The following is a 19,103-nucleotide window of genomic DNA, read 5'->3' on the forward strand; positions in this document are numbered from 1 at the left end:
ATTCTTCAAAATCTCTGTTTTGTATTCCACAGAAGAAAGAAAGTCATAATGGTTTGTAAAATGAGTAAATGGTAACAGAATTTCAGTCCTTTAATTCTTGGAACTAAATCAGTCACTAAATGGTATCTGACTTTTTTTTGTTAGTTTGGTTGTCTTTCTCTGCTGAATCTTACCTGTCATATGTTTTTTCAGTTGCACACTACTGTCATTTGTGATGGAGCTGCTGAAGGGCTCTGTAGCTATGCAAGAGCAGGTGCTGGCCTGCAAGGGCTTTCTCGTCATCGGTTACTCACTGGAGAAGGTGAGTGCCGAACACAAACGGTTGTGTGCATGTGGAACGTGCATCCAAAGGAACTTTTATCATTTGATCATTAGGTCTTTTTTAAATTAAAAAGTCTAAATCTTACTAATGTTAAAACAAGATAAGAGAAGAAAAGGTCTTCTTTGATGTTTGAAGTAAGCTTATTTTCTTAAAATGGATGAGATGGAGTCCTTATTAAAGGGGTGATGAACTGAGAAATCAGATTTTCCTTGAGCTTTTGACATATAAGAGGTCATCATACTATATAAATATCCTGTAAGTTTCAGAACTGAAAACTTCCTTGTTAGTTCAATAAAAGCTGTTATTGACACCAGGTACAGCGGACGACTTTTCAAAGTGGGGATCCATAACGTCAAAGGGTATCAAACATCACCTCCGCAGAAGATCACTTCAGATCTACTTCGACACGGCCTGTTTAGCCCCGCCCACTGATTTGCGCATTACATGAAACTCATTATAATATGCAAAACTGTTATCCAATCATAGCAGTGGGCGTTTACTTCCAAGTCTTCAATGCGTTTTCCAATAAAAACCGAGCGTTTCAGGAGCTAGTCTCAAAACCAGGGTAGAAAATAGCCTATTACTTATTCATTTTGATGTTTTTGAATGCAAAGACCAAGCAAATGTCATAAGTTGACCTCAGACAACAATATAAAATTTAAAAAGCCAGTTCATGACCGCTTTAACACATACTGGCGTATGCCTACAGAAATTGCTGGGTGGAAAAAAGTGGAATGCTTAAGAATACTTATTACCGTACCTAACTGAATGTCTCACAATCATATGTTTTAAAACCTAGAGAAACACTTTAAGTGCTCAGCTTATCCTTTGCCTTTATATATACACCATATTTATTTTTGTTTTGAAAGTCTTTCTCTCCTTTACTCTGTACACACTCACTTTTTTTCTTGTCTGTTAACTTGTTACTCATATCTCAGCATAGAGTAAAGTTCCTTAACACTGAAGGTCTCATCTGGCCTCAGTAGTCTTAAAAAAAAAATATATATATATATATATATATATGTAAGACTAAAATCGAAGTCTAAAATGATCTTGGAATGATGCTGACAATTCAAATTGAGTCCTGTAACTTTTTTATGTTTGCATGACTGCATTTTTGTTTGATGATGAATAGGCTGCAATGTCAAGTAGGTAATGTTAGAACTAATATTTTGTGCGCTTTGCGTGCTTGACATTAATTGTATTATATGTCTCTTTAGAATATAAGCCACTGCACGCTTCTGATAAATAAAACGCAATTTATCTATATTTTTTTTGTGACCAAGTTTATTAATTTTACTATTTATTATTTAATTTTATTGATGTTTGATTTCATGTTTGTATTTTCTTCTCAGTCTTCCAAAGTACATGTGACACGATCTGTGCTGGACATCGTCCTCGCCTTCGCCCGTTACCTTAGCAACCTTCCCAACGGGGTTTTGCTCTTGAAACAGCTGTGTGACCACATCCTCTTCAACCCTGCCATCTGGATTCATGCCCCAGCTAAGGTATCTTACACAGACATTTACATAAACTGATGCTGTTGCGTCATGCTAGCTTAATAGTTCCAATTCTTTGTTTTCTTAAATGTGACTTTTGATTGTTGCTTGAAATTGATTTGCTGCCCCCAACAGGTACAGCTGGTTCTCTACACCTACCTGGCCACAGAATTCATTAGCACCGTCAATATCTACAATGCCATCCGCAGAGTTGGAACTGTACTGCAGGTCATGCACACACTTAAGTATTTCTACTGGGTTGTAAACCCACTGGACCGCAGCGGAATCACGCCCAAGGGCCTTGGTAAGAGTGCAGAACTAAACCAACTTCTCAACACGTGCTGAGAAAAGTGAATAAGGGTTAAAAAAAAAAGGTCCATGTGTAGCTATAATGCTGTCCAAAAGTTTGAGAACAATACTATTTGTTTTCACATTTAGTACAATTTATTTTTGTTACAAATTATATTATCAGCATACTAGTTTGAATGAAAAGTTTTTTTTTTTTCATGTTTAAATAAATGGGATTTTTTTTGTGGTCTCAAACTTTTGAACCCTGCTATATAAAGTATCAATAAGCGTTCATCTTATAACTTTCATTTGGTGGAATAGAGTCTCATCTGAATATCATCTTTAATTATATGGGTTTTAAAACACACTGTTATTGTGAATATCCTGTCTTGATAATGCAGGATGTTTCCAAATAAAAGGGCACTGCAGGTTTGCACTAAAGATGCTGTGGGGAAACATCCCATCCCACAATAGCAGAGCAATTTGTCTTTCAGTGTTTTCTGTGTAATTTCCACAGTAGACGGCTTCCTCGCTTGTCTTGTTCAAATCTCATTAAACAGAATCAAGGTTACAATAAATGAATGAAATATATATATATACACCAAGTTATAAAGGAAAATAATCTAAAATTGTGGTTCTAAACCGATGTAAGCAACACAATGAAAAGAGATAGTATTATCACCAATTGCATAGGGCTATGGAATATTATATTTGATTTGATATTTCATGACCTTTTTTTGGTTGATATCCTGTATCTGTTTGTGTTCAGATGGGCCGAGACCCAATCAAAAGGAGATTCACTCTCTCCGAGCGTTCCTGTTGCTGTTTGTCAAACAGCTTATCATGAAGGTGCAGTAGAGTGGCTATAACATAAATACAATCTGAATTAATCAACTCCATCATGAGGAGTGCAGTACTGGTAATACTTGTGTGTCCTGTCAATGTAGGATCATGGCGTAAAGGAAGACGAACTGCAGAGCATTCTGAACTACCTGCTCACAATGCACGAGGTACCCTAATGCATCTACTCTCATTTCAAACAGTTCTCAATACATAGTCTTTTAAACCAGTATCAGCTGTCTGACCACTTTCAGTTATGTGACAAAATCAATGCAGATTATTAATGCTGTCATTTGTTGTTACCCTGGACATTCTGTGGTGTAACTGCCACCAGATGGCGCTTGGTCCCCACAGCTGTCTCTCTCTTATGCGTAACTGTAATCTGCCATTAAAAAAAGAAATTGCAGTTTACCATTATGCCACTTCCCACAATATACTCATGAATTTTCTTTTCTATTATATATAATATGTTTGCTTTTTGCCATTTACTCCCTAATAATTTCCTGTCAAATGTATATGTAATGATATCTAATGTTAATCCTGCAACAAGTTAATGCAGACACAATTTGCAGTATATTAACTAGACAGTAACTTACAATGTACAATCCCCTATTTAACTCTATAATCATCTGCATTTTAAAACATAGATCATTTTTTTTAAGTGTGTCTTGAATGACTCCTTTCTCTGACATGTTATGCTTATTTATTGTAAATATTCTTCCAGGATGATAATCTGATGGATGTTCTCCAGCTTCTGGTGGCACTGATGTCTGAGCATCCTGGCTCAATGGTTCAAGCCTTTGATCAGCGGAATGGAATACGGTGAGAACTGTGGTTGCCCTTTGCAAGCAGACATTACATTCTTTAACCCATTTTTTTTTAAATTAAAAACTATAAATTAAACAGAAAAATAAATAAATAATAACTTACAGATGAATTTGAATCAATCTCTGTGGAATAATGGCCACAATTCTTCATTCTTAGCAGAGACATCTGAGTCCTGCTCAACAAAACCTATAAAAACACTTTCATAGGTTCATATGATACCTATGCTGCTCTACTGAGCGCTCATACGGGCTACTAAAATGGAGGCATTTACATTTCCAAAGCCTTTATAGATATGCTAGTTCCACTGACAGCCATGGGGTTAAATGTGCATCTGGACAGCTCGTCACGATAAAACAGAGGGCCTCACTTTCATTTTAGATCTGACAACCTCATTCAAATCACACTTCCATCAGATCCTACTCCAGAAGGATATAGGCAGATTCATTTTAATATGTAGACAGTGTAATAGTCTCGGTTACATATGAATGTACATGTCAGCTCTTGCGAGATCTGTGTACACACCAGACTGCGTCGCAATTTCCTTTTGTCGGAAAGAAACATTGAAAACAGTTAAAAGCAAAAATTCTTCATATATTTAAGCTCGACTCTGATGGGACAAACATTTTAAATATAGATCAGATAATATGTTTGTTTTGAACATTTCTCTCTTACATTTATTATGCATACTTTTTTTTTAAACACTTTTTCTCTTTTGTGAATAACACAGGGTCATCTTTAAGCTGCTTGCATCCAAAAGTGAAGGGATTCGTGTGCAGGGACTCAAAGTCTTGGGATACTTTCTCAAATATTTGTCTCCAAAGTGAGTTACTTTTTTATTATTTGGAATTAAGGCTTGTAATAATACTGTTGATCATATTAGTAACAATAACACGTTAACCCTGTTTTTAATATGTGATACATATACATGATTCACTCCGACGGTTTATTTTACAAAATGAGTCGGTAGTTGACGGTTTAGCTATAAATATTTAGCAGAAAAAGCTCCCAGCATACCATCAAGTGAGTTGAAGACTGATTTTTTTTTTTTTCTTAAAATGAATGATTTAAAATAAGCAACTAGGTATTTTCCCCGAGTGACTTCAGCTAGGTTACTTTGATAACAAATTACTCTCACTCCACTATTAATTCATGCAGCATGGAAATATTTATGCGTTAATGTAGTCAAAGTCTGTAATTGTGTGTGAGTATTTTTCCAAATGTTTCTGTGGTGTTTGATAGATAAAGCTCAGTTTCATTTATAATCCCATTTTCTTTATGTGAGTTTCCCCCAGAAGGAATCTGACCGCCAAGTGCTTTTAAAATAGATGCAGCTTCATTCCGTGACTATGAAGATATTTTTCAGAACCTCTGGGCTGCAGTTATGCCCTGTTGGGGAGTAGATCATAGTGTGGGCTTGGTGCTGACGTTTTGGATGCCATGTGTTTCAGGACAAAATCAGAAGTCATGCTGGCTCACGGCCTGTTCTCTCTGCTCACTGAACGATTGTTGCTCCACTCGAACCAGATCACAGTCACAACGTACAACGTGCTCTTTGAGGTCAGTCTCCTACATTGATACCATTTTTTTTTTAATGGCTGCTTGTAGCACTTTGTCATTGACCATAGTATTATGCAAACGTCAGCCACATTTTTAGGTAAGAGCATGACCGACACAGTCAAACCTGCCCCCCCCTCAATTGAATTCCCCTTTTTTTTTTTGTGGTAATCCTCCATTTTTTTAAAACACATTTTTTAAGGTGCCACATTCTCAAATGTCTTACAGCAGAGAGTTCCAGTATTCAACTACTTTAACTGAAAAAGCTAACCTGGCAAATGTTGTTGACCTATATTTAATATCACACAGCTCTAGTTTCTGTTTGTTCATCATTTTAGCGGATTTATTTACTTACTTATGGATTTTCTTTCTTCATGCTGTCACCTGATCATTGTGAAATGTTTTTGTGCTGTACTATCTATCAGTGACTAACCAGAACATTCTCACCAGATTCTTACGGAGCAGATCTGCACTCAGGTCATTCACAAACAGCACCCAGACCCTGACTCCACTGTGAAGATTCAAAACCCACGTAAGTGAATATGAAACACAATCCCTTCTCCACCAGTATGGCACCAGTGATTATGCACTCTGCATATGCAAATGCACTCTGTATTAAATAGCTGTTAATAGATTAAATGGACACATTTTTACTTTAAATAATAATAAATAAATAAAATGTATTTAATAAAATGAATACAGGCATTTTTATTTATGTAAGGAAGTTTTTTTTTTCATCCACTTAATGGGCAATTATAAATTCTTTTTTTCCATACATATTTATTTACACTACGTTCAGGTTGTACTACAGTAGCGAAATGTCAAATAAAAAATGGTATGAAGAAATAAATAGCCTACAAGGTTATTTAGTTTACTTGCATGCAACACAGAAAACAATATTTACAGTAATCACCATATTCAGAGATACAGTAGGGGTCAACATAATGCTAACACATTCTACACCACCTCTCGTGTGTGTGGAAAATGTCCATACATGAAAGACGGCAAGATCACAAGCAAAACCTACCTCCTATTGTAAAATGGCTTAAATCTGCTTATTTTTACTCATGATTTACAATATTGAGTCTCATTTAATATTTTTGTGCTTGCTGCGGTGCAAATCAAACAGTCACCGGTTTTTCCTTGTGTCTAATGGTGAAGTGTACAGTTACCTCAGACAAATGGAGCTCATTTGATGGTCACCATTACTCAGATGATAAACACATTAAAAAATAATTAACTTCCCCCTGTAGCTATAGTATAGAGTTTTCGCTGCATCGGTTTCATTCGCAACCAGCTAGTTTCTCAATATTAGAATTGGCTGAATTCTCTTATAATGAGATGCCTTATTTCCAGCCTCAGTTTATGCTCTATTTTGCATGTCTCCTTTAAATCCAGTACAGGATTAGGCAGCAATCAGATGCTCTGGTTTTAATGTAATGTAAGTGAAACTAATATTGTATATTGATCCAGACCTTTCCCTAATGAAGCTTAATTCTGAGGTACTGGAGGCAGCTGATTAGAGCTGCATTTCCATGGAGATGTGACCATGTACACAAACCACTTGCCAGTCAGAAGAATGACAGTCAGTCACAGATCCTGGGTCGGTTCTAAAACGTTCAGATGGAGATGGTAAACCGACAGAGTCTGATTCAAGGCCATCTCATAGAGTATCAGAGAGCGAGCACAGCAGAGTCTCAGCTTTCTTCTGTCTCTCCTTGATTTGATCTGTGTTGAAGCCTCTAAATGGCTCTGATTGCAGTCTTTAGCAATGTCAGACCCAATCAAACAAACTGAGGAAGCAAAAGTTTCTTTTAAATTAAACTCCGGGACAAACCAGGACCAAATGGTGATTGGAGAGGGAAAAAAACAGAAAAGTGCAGAGATACATGCAAAGGTAATTTTCTACTGGTAAGGTTCAGTGACTCTAATTTGAGTGAGTAAGGCGTAGAAACAACACAATTCTGCTGGAACGAGTGAGAGCATTGGTTACAGATGCTGTCGTGCTCTAAACTCCCTGTGACGGCTGAAACTTGAGCTGCTCTTCTCAACTTAATGCATGCTGACATTGTCTAGATAATTCATCTAAACAACCAATCTTTCCAGTTTAAGCTGACGCTCGGTTCCAGGAAGCCACGACTTTAGCTGCAGAGTTTAGACAATACTGACCTTATGATGTAGACATACTTTTACTCCCTCCACAATATCTGTGAGTTATTCTCACTATGTGCAAAAGTGTTTGGGCAAAAATATGTCTGTTTTATTAAAGGGGTGCACATTTATTTATCCCTCTTTTTACTTTATTTTTTAAATGTAATTAAAACGTAAAATAACTATCATTTTCACTACCGTTCAAAAGTTTAGAATAAGAAAGATGTTTTTAATGTTCTTGAAAGAAGTCTTTTATGCTCACCCAGGCTGCATTTATTTGATCAAGAATTCGGTAAAAACAGTAATGTTGTGAATTATTAATATTATTTAAAAGAACATTTTTTCTGTTTGAATATAGTTGAAATGTAATTTATTCATGTGATGGCAATGCTAAATTTTTAACATCATTATTACTCCAGTCTTCAGTGTCACATTAACTTTTAGAAATAATTCCTATATGCTGATTTGGTGCTCAAAAAACATTTGAAATGCTTAATATGTTTGTGGATAATAATTTTTTTGCAGGATTCTTTTAATAGAACAGATTTTGTAACATAAATGTCTTTATTGTCACCGTTGATAAATTTAATGCATCCTTACTGAATAATTAAAAAAAAAAAGTCTTACTGACCCCACAACTTTAAATGATAAACTTTAAAAAAAAAATCTTTTTTTTTTTTATATGTTATAAATGTTTTTACAGCTGTATAGCAGTATAATGTTTGGACATGCTGTTTACTTTTTCCATATACATTTTAATTTACACCATTTGTGGTGTATTAGATAACCAGTAAAAAAAAAAGAAAATCATTACAATTTGCAATCAATATTATAGTGTTTAAAAACAAAAGCTAATGTGATTACTCCCCTTTTAAAGGATTATAAGCTTTTTGAAAACCTAGGCATTCAGATACAGTGTGAAATTCTACATTCATGTGCATTAAAGGCATTTATTTTATTTTTTTCCATCAGAGATCCTAAAAGTGATAGCTGCTCTTTTAAAGAATGCTCCTCCAGGAGCAGAAAGCATGGAAGTACGACGTATCTTTCTCTCAGATATGATCAAACTCTTCAACAACAGCCGAGAGAACCGCAGGTGGGTACTGTTGAAACACACACACACACACACTGTCCAACACTCTTCATCATCATGAGCTTTTTTCTGAAATGAGTCAAGTTTTTTTTTTTTACGCACTCATTCTTTTGTGTAGGAGTCTGTTGCAGTGCTCGGTGTGGCAGGAGTGGATGCTGTCTCTGTGCTTTATTAACCCCAAGAACAGTGAGGAGCAGAAGATCACAGAGATGGTGTACGCCATCTTTCGCATCCTTCTTTATCACGCCATTAAGTACGAGTGGGGCGGCTGGCGCGTGTGGGTGGACACGCTCTCCATCACACACTCCAAGGTCAGGACCCAAATGCACACACAAAACAACACACGGATGAATGTATGCGGTGCACATTAATTGCAGTCATGAGTATTCACACAAATTTACAAAGCTTGGTAATCTTCCATACAACACAGGAAAGGTTTTATGTCTTTAAAAATATTTCCCTAATTTAATTTCATCAAAGAGTACCCATTTTGCACTTCTGACAAAACAAACATTATGAAATCAGTGATTAAATGGTGTATAAACCTCTTATTTTTGAAGTAACACTGTCCAGTTTCTACACCACCAAATAAAGGGTTCTTTTTGCCTCCCTTGTGCTCATTTGTGTTACCATTGAGTTCCTAAAGTGTGTCTTTTGTTCTTCATGACTCAGTGTTTACTGAGTTTTTTTCACTAATGGCTAAAAAATGACTAATAAATATAAATATTTTTATCACAATGAACATCATTATTATTATTACCAAACTATTGCTAATAGTATGCATTAACAAACATACTGCTTCATATTTCATATACACTACAGTTTAAATGATTTTTGTAATGTTTTTGTAGGAAGTCTCTTATGCTCACCCAGGCTGCACTTATTTGGTCAAAAATACAGTAAAAGCAGTGATGTTGTGAAGTGTTGTTATAATTTAAAAGAACTGTTTTCTATGTGAATATAGTTTAAAATGTAATTTATTCCTGTGATGAAAAGGCTGAATATTCAGCGTCATTACTCCAGTCTTCAGTGTCACATGATCCTTCAGAAATCAAACTAATATGCTGATTTGGTGCTAAAGTAACATTAGGGCTGTTACTAACGATTATTTTGGTAATTGAGTAATCAGTCGATTATTTAGATGATTAATCGAGTAATCGGATATTTTTTTGTGGTAATAAAAATAGACAGAAGCAAACAATAGCCTTTAAAATAACTTAAAATACATATATAATAACAATGAGGCAATAATATTTGGTTCAAATAAAGTATCAAAAGCAAGTAATTATATGTTTTTATAGAACAACACTGTTAATACATAATATAATATACATAATATAAACAATTAACTTATGTATTATAACAAATGCCTGCAGAGGCGCCAACAGCCTGGTGTTGTTACACTTTACAGCAGATCAAATCCTTGTTTAATATTGGCCAAATGACATTTAATTTAAAATGTCCACTTCATCTTTAATATTTGGCCACTTCTTTACGATAGAAGTGCTATAGCCACTGTAATTTCTTAAACAAGAACATGTGGACATCAAAACATGCAAACTCAGAGCTAGGGTTTTCTTTTCTTTTTAACTTTTGTTTTGAAATCGTGATGAACAGTTCGCATATCTAGAAACATATTGATGAATTCTCCTGTGTTGGTGTAGGGTTATAAATGATTTACCTTGCAAATCTGATGAAATAGTGCACACAGCGTTCCCAGATGAACGTTATAAGCAACCTAAAACTCACAGCATATCAGACACACTCCACGCATGTAAATGATAGTTCATTTGGAGCAGGATGTTCTGTGAACGGAGCCGCTCTGAGACGCACATGACCTGCGCGCGTATAAATAATTAAAGCGCATATTAAACCTGCAGGGCATATATTTATTTAATTGAATCGCAGCCTTTGTGAATTCATAATAGCACTATGCTATAGTATGGTTTTTAAATGGTTTTAATACATCGTGCTGCCTTAGAAAACAGTCTAATAATGCGGTTAATGGATTCCCGTCCGTGGACTGCGCCACTTCCGGTATTTTGCCGCTTACTTGACACATTTGTTTTACAATTTAACAATTTAAACATCTCAACTATCAATTTTGATCAGTTGCATGCTTCCTTACTGAATAATAGTATAGCTTTATTTCATAAAAAATAACTTACTGACTATAATAAGCTATATAGCAAAAATATTTGAATATAAGCATACATATTATATTTAATCCAGCATTTAATCCAGAAACCATGCAGACATCATATTGAAATGATAATAAAGTTAGGACTTTGCCTCATTTCAAAAGTCTGATTTGCACCTATTATTCTTTTACTTTTCTCTCTCTGGTGTCTCTTGCCATCAGTCGGTTTCCTTTTTTTCAGCACTGACCATTCTCTTGTATTTGGTTCCTTTTCTCATTGCCTCTTTCTCTCCTGCGCTCAGACTCTCAGCATTCATCCACTGGCTTCTCACTGCAGAAACCTGACTGTTATTGCACTCTATAATCAACTTCACTTCTCAGATTAGAATCTTTATGTTCCTCCAATGCCAAACCCTCTGTTCATACTTTTATTTACAGATTGAATTGCCTCCTTAATGTTTTTGAGAGCTCTCAGTTTTCTGAGCTTTCTAGCTTCAGAAATGTCTATTTTAAGATGCTCTATTGACATTGTAATATGGACATGGTTCCAAGCGTAGTGAAGTCATTTGGTGTCAGACTGTGGTTCTGGGCAGCAGATTCTGGCACTCCTCCATTTATACACTCTGCTTGTGTTCTTGTCACTGGCCACTTGGGGGCGCAGCTGTGCTATGCAGTGAGATGTGTAAGAAAAAGAAGATCTGTAGTGCTCAGAGTGCTTATTCATCAGAATATGTAGCCTTATAGCCTCAGATTCACTCATTTCTGTAGTACTAGTGTCACCAAATGGAATCACAAAAATATTGTTTTCAAACAGGTTTCCCAAACACTTTCCTTCTTCCGTTGGTTGGACAAACAGCCATGACAGACTTAGGCCAGTGTTGCTACTGTAGGTCAGGGTGGTCAGAATGCTCAAAATAAACATCTTGAAATGTGTGTCTTGATAGCACCGCAGAGCCGCAGTGGTTAAAGGAAATTTTCAGGGTAATCAATTGAAATTATACAAAATATACTATAAATCAGACATGGCCAAAGCAGGGCCCGCATGTTAAAATATGCCTGTGATCTGAACCTTTTTGATTTGGCCTGCCATGTCGTTTCTTCATTTCTAGTTTCTAGTTTTTTTGTGCTTTATTTTTGCAATGAAATGTAGAGAAGTGAATTTGAATTTGAAAAATATATACATTTTAATAGAATGTAGTATATGTATGAATGTATATGTAATAGAATGCAGTTAGATTTTTAGCCCAGTAAAACGTTTTGACACCTCTGTTATAAATGGTTTATTGACAGTTGTCTCTGCATATTAAGCACTCATAAATAGGATAGAAGTAATTTTATTTATTAAACTTTTTATTGCAAATTATACATTTCAACTTTAAAGGTGAGAAAGATCCACACTCACAGAAAACAAAAACATTATTTGTAATTTTTTGTAATTTATTAATTTCATATAAAACAGTCATGAAACAAACAGGTTGATTACATTTATGTTTATTCATTTTGGATGTTTTATCCATAATGACATACAAATGAAAATAATACCAGCGGAAGTGATTAATTCAAGGGGAAAGAAAAATAAATAAAAAATAACAGAAGTTGTGCTACCGAACTTAATTCAAAAGCATGCTGAAATACAAATTCTTATGATAGTAGTAATGCATGTAGAGATACCTCTTTAAAATAAACATTAAAATAAAGTTAATTCTTCTCACTCACACCCCGCAGTTAATGGTGTCATACATGATAAACAGTAAAATAAAATGTAATCTGTGAGTGGATCGAGCAGCGTTAAAGGATTGCAGCGTGCTTTGCTTTCCCTCTTTTTCATGCAGACACGTTTTCTTTGAGTCTGCTTGCATTCCTAAAGTAGCTCACTGCTGAGGCAAGTGCACACAAATTGATCATTCCCCTTCCTATGGGTCAAGCCTGTAATTGCTTTTTTGCGCTATAATTGCACAAGATTAATGCAGGTAAGGTCCTGTTCTGTTTACAGCGTCTCTGGTCTGATCTAAAAACAGAAAAGGGGGTCGTGCGAATGAACTGGAAAGGTGTAGCAGTGCAGAGCTAGAGAGATACGTGCATCTGCTGAGGGGAAAAAAAAAAAATCTAAAGAAACTCAATTGCAATTTTATTGTCCAGTGTGATAGATTTCCTGCCAACTCTGGAGTAGGAGAGCTGTTTGTCACTGTAGCTCTCCCTTTCAGCTGCAGGGGCTGGCTGACTCCGTGTGGGGGAGAGAGAGAGCGAGATACATTGTGTGTGAAATAGAAAGTGTGCGTGTTTGCATATTAGAGATATGTGAGCTTTTCAGGTTGTAGTTTACAAGATCTCCAGATCCCCATGTTTGAACACATTTAATATTCATCTCAAATGGCCTTGGCAATCATTAGGACAAGTCCTCATAAATTCAACCAGTCTTTTGGGAACCCCCCTGGTAAATAAATGCATGCTCTTGAGCAGACATACATTTAGACAAGTGTGCAACATTCCCCCCCCCCCCCCCCCCCCCCCCTTTTTCTTCACAATTCAATTGTTTTTACAGCTCACTATAGAATGCCATCTTCCATTGAGTAAATTTGTTATTATAACATAAACATTTCTTAAATATATCATTTTAATTAATTGAGTTAATATATATACACACACACACACACACACACACACACACACACACACACACACACACACACACACACACACACACACACACACACACACACACACACACGTATGTATGAACTCAATTGATTTAAGTGATATATTTAAAAACGAAATCTCTCTCTCTCTCTCTCTCTCTCTCTATATATATATATATATATATATATATGTATGTATGTATGTATGTATATATATGTATATCAACTCAATTGTATTGATTGTATGATTTAAATTATATACATATATAGAGATTTCGTTACAGTTTGTTACAACATAGTGTGTGTGTGTGTATATATATACAGTCTATAAAACATATATTTTTACCAGTTTATTTATTTTTCTGCCTCAGTTATATATATACTTTTTTTTTATCTTAGGAGATCTACATACAGACTTTAGCAAGTGTGCTGTTATCTGATTGTTGCTTGATTGTGTTTTACCGAGCATGTGTGTATCAAAGGAGATGAAGTTTCCTTTCCAGCCAGCTCATTGTAGGCAGACAGATGTTTCTGCAGATGGGCCTGCTGACACCACAGCTTACCCAAGGTGCCCCTGTCCCAGCACTGCACATAAATGAGACTCAGCTCCACACAGTAACTGAAGGGACAGTTTTCTGTTGGAAGTGATCACCTTGTGAAAGACTTGGTGCCCTTCATGTTTTCCTAGTCAGCACTCTTCTGTTCCACTGTAAGAAACATCTTAATGGGTGAAGGAGATGTTGTAATGGTCCTGAAAAAGTGGCTGCTCCCCTGGAGCCTTTAGTTTCTTCCTAGAATGAGAGTCCTGTGACCTCCTCTGGGGCATCACAATATGCTTTTGTGTTCTCCAAGGGAAGGAGAAAGTGTCCTGGAGAAATGTCAGGAATTAGTTACAAGCATTTAAGATAATGTATTTATTTCTTGAATTTTTGTAGTACAGTACATTATTTCAGCATCTCCCACTTTTGTTTACAAAACTCTGTGAAGAATAAAGCAATACCCCTAAACATATTGTATTTAAAGTAAATAATCAAATAAATTATATTTATACCTTAAAAATAAGGATTCATATGATTCCATGAGTGAGGATTGTATTTTGTAGTTAACTTAACCTGTACTGTATGCGTCCTATATTAATATCTCTCCCCCATTTTTGGCTTCTAGCAATTAAAATATAATATAATATTAAAATATAATATAACAATTATTGTCTGCTCCTTCCTTTTGACATTACCAGGAGTTTATTTCCTAAACTTTCTTAACACTAAAATCCTGTTAGCCAACAAGAAAATGATGTTTGTCTTTGTTGACAGTAGTTAGATTCTGGGCCTAATGGAGATGTTGGAAGAAAAAACCTGCCTAAGAACATAAAGCCTATTCTGTGGTGTCATGAAGTTGCTTATCGTGCTGGACAACAGCAATACTATGGATTTAGAAGACAATGGATTCCAGTATTGGGACATTGCTTGTAAAGATAGAGGCACACTTGCAGACAGTCTGTATTGAATTAACTCATAGGCTGGCAAGCAAACTGACTTTAGGACATGGATAGCATTGACTGTTTAAAGACATTGACATTGATAAACCAATCACTTTCTTGACATTCATTTTGCATGCTTTTCATACCATCACAAAAGCAAAGTTTAAAGAATTTTTTGAGGTAGAAAAATGTTATGCTCGACCTTATTGTTTTATTTAGCTGTCTTAAAAATGTCAAAGATGACAATCCTTTTTCTCCTAGTATTTTTGGAAAATGACATTGTTTTAGTTCATTTTTTATTGTTGTAAGAATAAGCAAAGAGAAAAAGTACAAAATAAATGTATAAAAAATCTGCTAATGGATCGAGATAAAATACACACACAGTCTTTGTACATTATGCAGTTTTGCATCTCAGGTGCTTTTTTTAAAATATTGTTTTAACTGGAAAACAAGAGAGTGGTTCTGCTTGTCTGTTTGTCTTGAGTCTCTCTGTGTACCTTTATACCACACTCGATACAGACAGCTGTGAGAATATCGGGGAGGGGGGGGGGGGGGGAAAGAAAACTAACAGTGTCTTTTGGACAGAAGAGATTCAGTCTGCTGACCACATTGATTTTTGCAGGAATGGAATCGCATTTAGCTAATCCAATTAGAGCATTCTCAGGGTCCCTATTTCCCCTTTGTTTTGCGGTTACTCACTATCTATTGATCTAAATGGGGCTCCCTACTGGGCCTACTGTGAGAGTCTGTAGCCGACTGCTCCCTGCTGATCCGAGATCAGTGATTTTAGCACTGTTATGGTCTGTTGCTGAGCTTACAGTCTGATTGCTGCAAGTTCAGCTGGATCATAACTGTCTGATGCTGGTTGAATCTTCCCTATAGATTTAGGGAGTATACGTACGTATGTATGTATTTATGTATTTCTTTTATTTAAACTTTTTTCAAAAGTAAAGTGCAAATTTGATTAAATAGAAATGCAAGTATTGGACTTTTTCTACCTTAGATCATTTTTTGTAATATTGTAATACTCTTATCTTATACTTTGTTTATTACTTAAGGATATTTGTGCTTACAGGTAAAGTTCAGATTTTAGTATGTATAGAAATACAATGAATTATTGATATTTTTAACAGACCACTTGAAAATGGATTTGCATTAAGTTGTAGATTTGGCAACCAGACACCCTGCTCACACAAAGCTCGCCGTCACATTATGAAACCTGCACTGTATTCTTAGATGAATTGTAGCTTTTTCCATATCCCATGTCTAAAGAGCTGGCTGGATTTAAATTAGATCAGATTAAAACTGATGTCTGGCCCACCCGGTGGCATACACACTACATTTCAAAACCACATTTCTATAGTTACCCCCTTTCCAGAGTAACTTTATCTCCATGTACCGAATGCCGGTTATAGTAAGGTTAGTAATGCTTTTCACATGACGTAATACTTTATTGGTACGATATGCATTGTAGCAGGCTGCCAGACAATGAGGTGCTTTAGTGTACATATGAAGATTTTTAAAAACATTTAACTGCATATGGTATACTTACTGATTCTTGAAGATAATACCTAACAGGATAATATGGGGCCTCATGTGCAGCTTTTTAAACCCTTAGTGGTTTACATGAGTTTAACTTTAATTTTTCTAATCCTTAAATGCCTCGCAGGCCTTCCAGATAAATTTGGCTATCTATACCATGCTTATCCAGCCACAAAGGAGGGCAACGTTTTTCTGAAAATACAGCGTGTGGATTTAATAGCAAAATGTTAAATGCTGAATTGAGCCCAAACTAGTGATCTTGCTATTCCCAAGAAGAGAGTCAAGAGAGAAAGAAAACCAGCAATGCATTTTAAAGCTGTCCGTTCCGAGCAAACAGCCATGGATTACCAGTCAGACCACATGGAAGATTAATGGCCAGGCTTGTAGCAGGCTAATTTAGAACAATAACGGCCAATTAATTACGTATAATAAGGCTTTCTTGCCTAAATGCAAATGCTGGCATTGGTGTGGAAGCTGCAAGTTGTTTCTCGTTTCCCCAGTGGTGTGTTTGACTTTCTGTCTGTTGTGTTGTGTTGATAAATTGAGGTGTGTTTTGGTGTGTTCAGACTTCTGATGCATTTCTGCAGATGCTGTGCACTGTCTGCTGCTAATTGCAGTCCTAAACACACATGACCATCTCTCTTTTCAGAGTATTTTTTTCTACTGGCCTAGTCAGGCTAGTTTTTTAGATTTTGACCTGCCCTATTGACATTTTTACTGGCCTTAAGGGCAGAAAAAACGAACGAAAATTGTCACTTTTTGAATTAAGTGCCAGAACCAGATTATTATTATTATTATTATTATTATTATTATTATTATTTTTATATATTTACATTTCTTTATAGGAGAAATGTATAACAAATAACATATTGAAAGATAAATGACCTTGAAAGGTAAATATTTTTTTATAAGGTTTATAATTTGCAGTAATAAATATTCATAACCTATAATGTTTATCAACATACAGTACATGACACATGGTGTAGGGCCTCCTTTTGCGGCCAATAGAGATTTAATTTGTCAGATACAAGTCCTGCACAGTGGCCAGAGAGATTTTGAGCCATTCTTCTTCCAGAACAGTGGCCATGATGGTAGTTGAAAACTCATGGTTACAAGTTTAGTTTCGAGTTGACAACCAAACCAAACCAAACCAAACCAAACCAGTCCAATTAGTCTTTGTTGCTACCATGACACTGATCATCAACTTTCTTTGTTAACTAAAGCTTTGATCCGGAGTTTAGGATTTAGGTTTGGCATCAGTAGCGAACAGCCAATCACATGCTGTAGAACAGTGAAACTGAGCAGCGTGATTTCTCTCTTCTGCAGAATATTGCGAGATTGAAAAATATTAAGAATTTAAACAAATTTACACAGCAAGAAGAAAAGAGCTGTCTATGAAAGAGGACAACTAAAACATTTTTTTTTTTGCTATATCAGTGCAAATAAAAGTAATGAAGCTAGTCTATATAGTTGAATTGAACATTTAAGCTCACATGTAGTCATTTTTTATAGCTTTATCTATTGATTCTAAAGCTTATTTATATTACCTTTATATATTTATATTCATTTAAACTAAGTGCTTAATAATACTTGATCAACTAAAATTGTACATGTGTAATGATAGAATAGTAAGGGTAGAATTACATAAAATCTAAATCATACAAGATTATTGTTATAAATAAGCATTGCTATTAGCCAGATGATCTTAAAAAAAAGAAATAATAATTGGCTATGTAGTGATAATGTAGTTTAATTTGGATGCATTATTGCATCAGACATGTGTCACTTTGCTCACAGCTGATTGGTTACATTTTTGTTTGAGATCTCTTACCTGGAACATAACCTGTTACTATGGCAATGAACACTTCTAAAAGCCAAGTTAATCGCAAACTAATCTGAAACATACCTGGCTCGCCACTTAAACCGGCTTCATGGTATAGACCCTAGGTCACCAAATCAGATTTTTTCCTCCAAAATACCTCCAAAATATTTCGATCTGGTGACTCGGCAGGCCATGGGAGATGTTCAACTTTCTGTCACAAGTCTTGCTGTGTCACAAGTCTTGCCCATCAAGCACAGTATGGAATGGCATGATACTGCAGCCCAAACCATCACTGATCCACCCCGTGCTTCACTCTGGGCAATAACAGTCCGGGTGTTAAGCCTCTTTGGGGCTTCTCCACACCGCAACTCCCACGGATGTGTGGAAAGACAGTAAAGGTGGACAATCATCAGAGAACAATACATGTTTCACATTGTCCACAGTCCAAGATTTGCACTGTTGGCACCAATGAAACTGACATTTGGCATCAGCATGAGTGACCTAAGGTTTGGCTATAGCATCTCGACCATGAATATTGACCCTCTGGAGCTCCTGACGAACAGTTTTGGAGGAAACAGAGTCAAGTTGCAGATTTAATTCTGCAGTGAGTTGTGCAGCTGTGGTTTTATGCTTTTTGGATACAATCTGGGATAGTACCTGGACATCCCTTTCAGACAGCTTCCTCTTGCGTCAACAGTTACTTCTGTTAGATGTGGTCAGTCCTACGTGGTGATATGCTGACATTACCCTGGATACACCACAAAGACTTGCTGTCCTGGTCACAGATGAGTCAGCGAGACGCACACCAACAATTAAGCATTTGAACTGATATGTCTCCCGTTATGTTGTGTGGATTGAAAATACTAACATGTCTAAGACTTTTGCATAGTACTAAAAATATATGTGAA

General features: G+C 35.9%; 1 protein-coding gene across 2 annotated transcripts in view; it reads left to right on the forward strand.

Annotated features, from left to right (window-relative positions):
* lrba (LPS-responsive vesicle trafficking, beach and anchor containing) overlaps positions 1 to 19,103 on the forward strand; it is a 257,927-nt gene that overhangs the window by 52,880 nt on the left and 185,944 nt on the right. For both annotated transcript variants that reach the window (XM_084402975.1, XM_084402976.1), the window contains exons 11-21: positions 193 to 301; positions 1,678 to 1,830; positions 1,957 to 2,125; positions 2,879 to 2,958; positions 3,057 to 3,119; positions 3,674 to 3,771; positions 4,505 to 4,597; positions 5,226 to 5,334; positions 5,782 to 5,863; positions 8,455 to 8,578; positions 8,694 to 8,886. In XM_084402975.1, coding sequence (XP_084259101.1) covers positions 193 to 301; positions 1,678 to 1,830; positions 1,957 to 2,125; positions 2,879 to 2,958; positions 3,057 to 3,119; positions 3,674 to 3,771; positions 4,505 to 4,597; positions 5,226 to 5,334; positions 5,782 to 5,863; positions 8,455 to 8,578; positions 8,694 to 8,886 — 1,273 coding nt within the window. The remainder of the gene's footprint in view (positions 1 to 192; positions 302 to 1,677; positions 1,831 to 1,956; positions 2,126 to 2,878; positions 2,959 to 3,056; positions 3,120 to 3,673; positions 3,772 to 4,504; positions 4,598 to 5,225; positions 5,335 to 5,781; positions 5,864 to 8,454; positions 8,579 to 8,693; positions 8,887 to 19,103) is intronic.

Source organism: Rutilus rutilus (genome assembly GCF_951802725.1).
Source record: "Rutilus rutilus genome assembly, chromosome: 2".
Taxonomy (NCBI): domain Eukaryota; kingdom Metazoa; phylum Chordata; class Actinopteri; order Cypriniformes; family Leuciscidae; genus Rutilus; species Rutilus rutilus.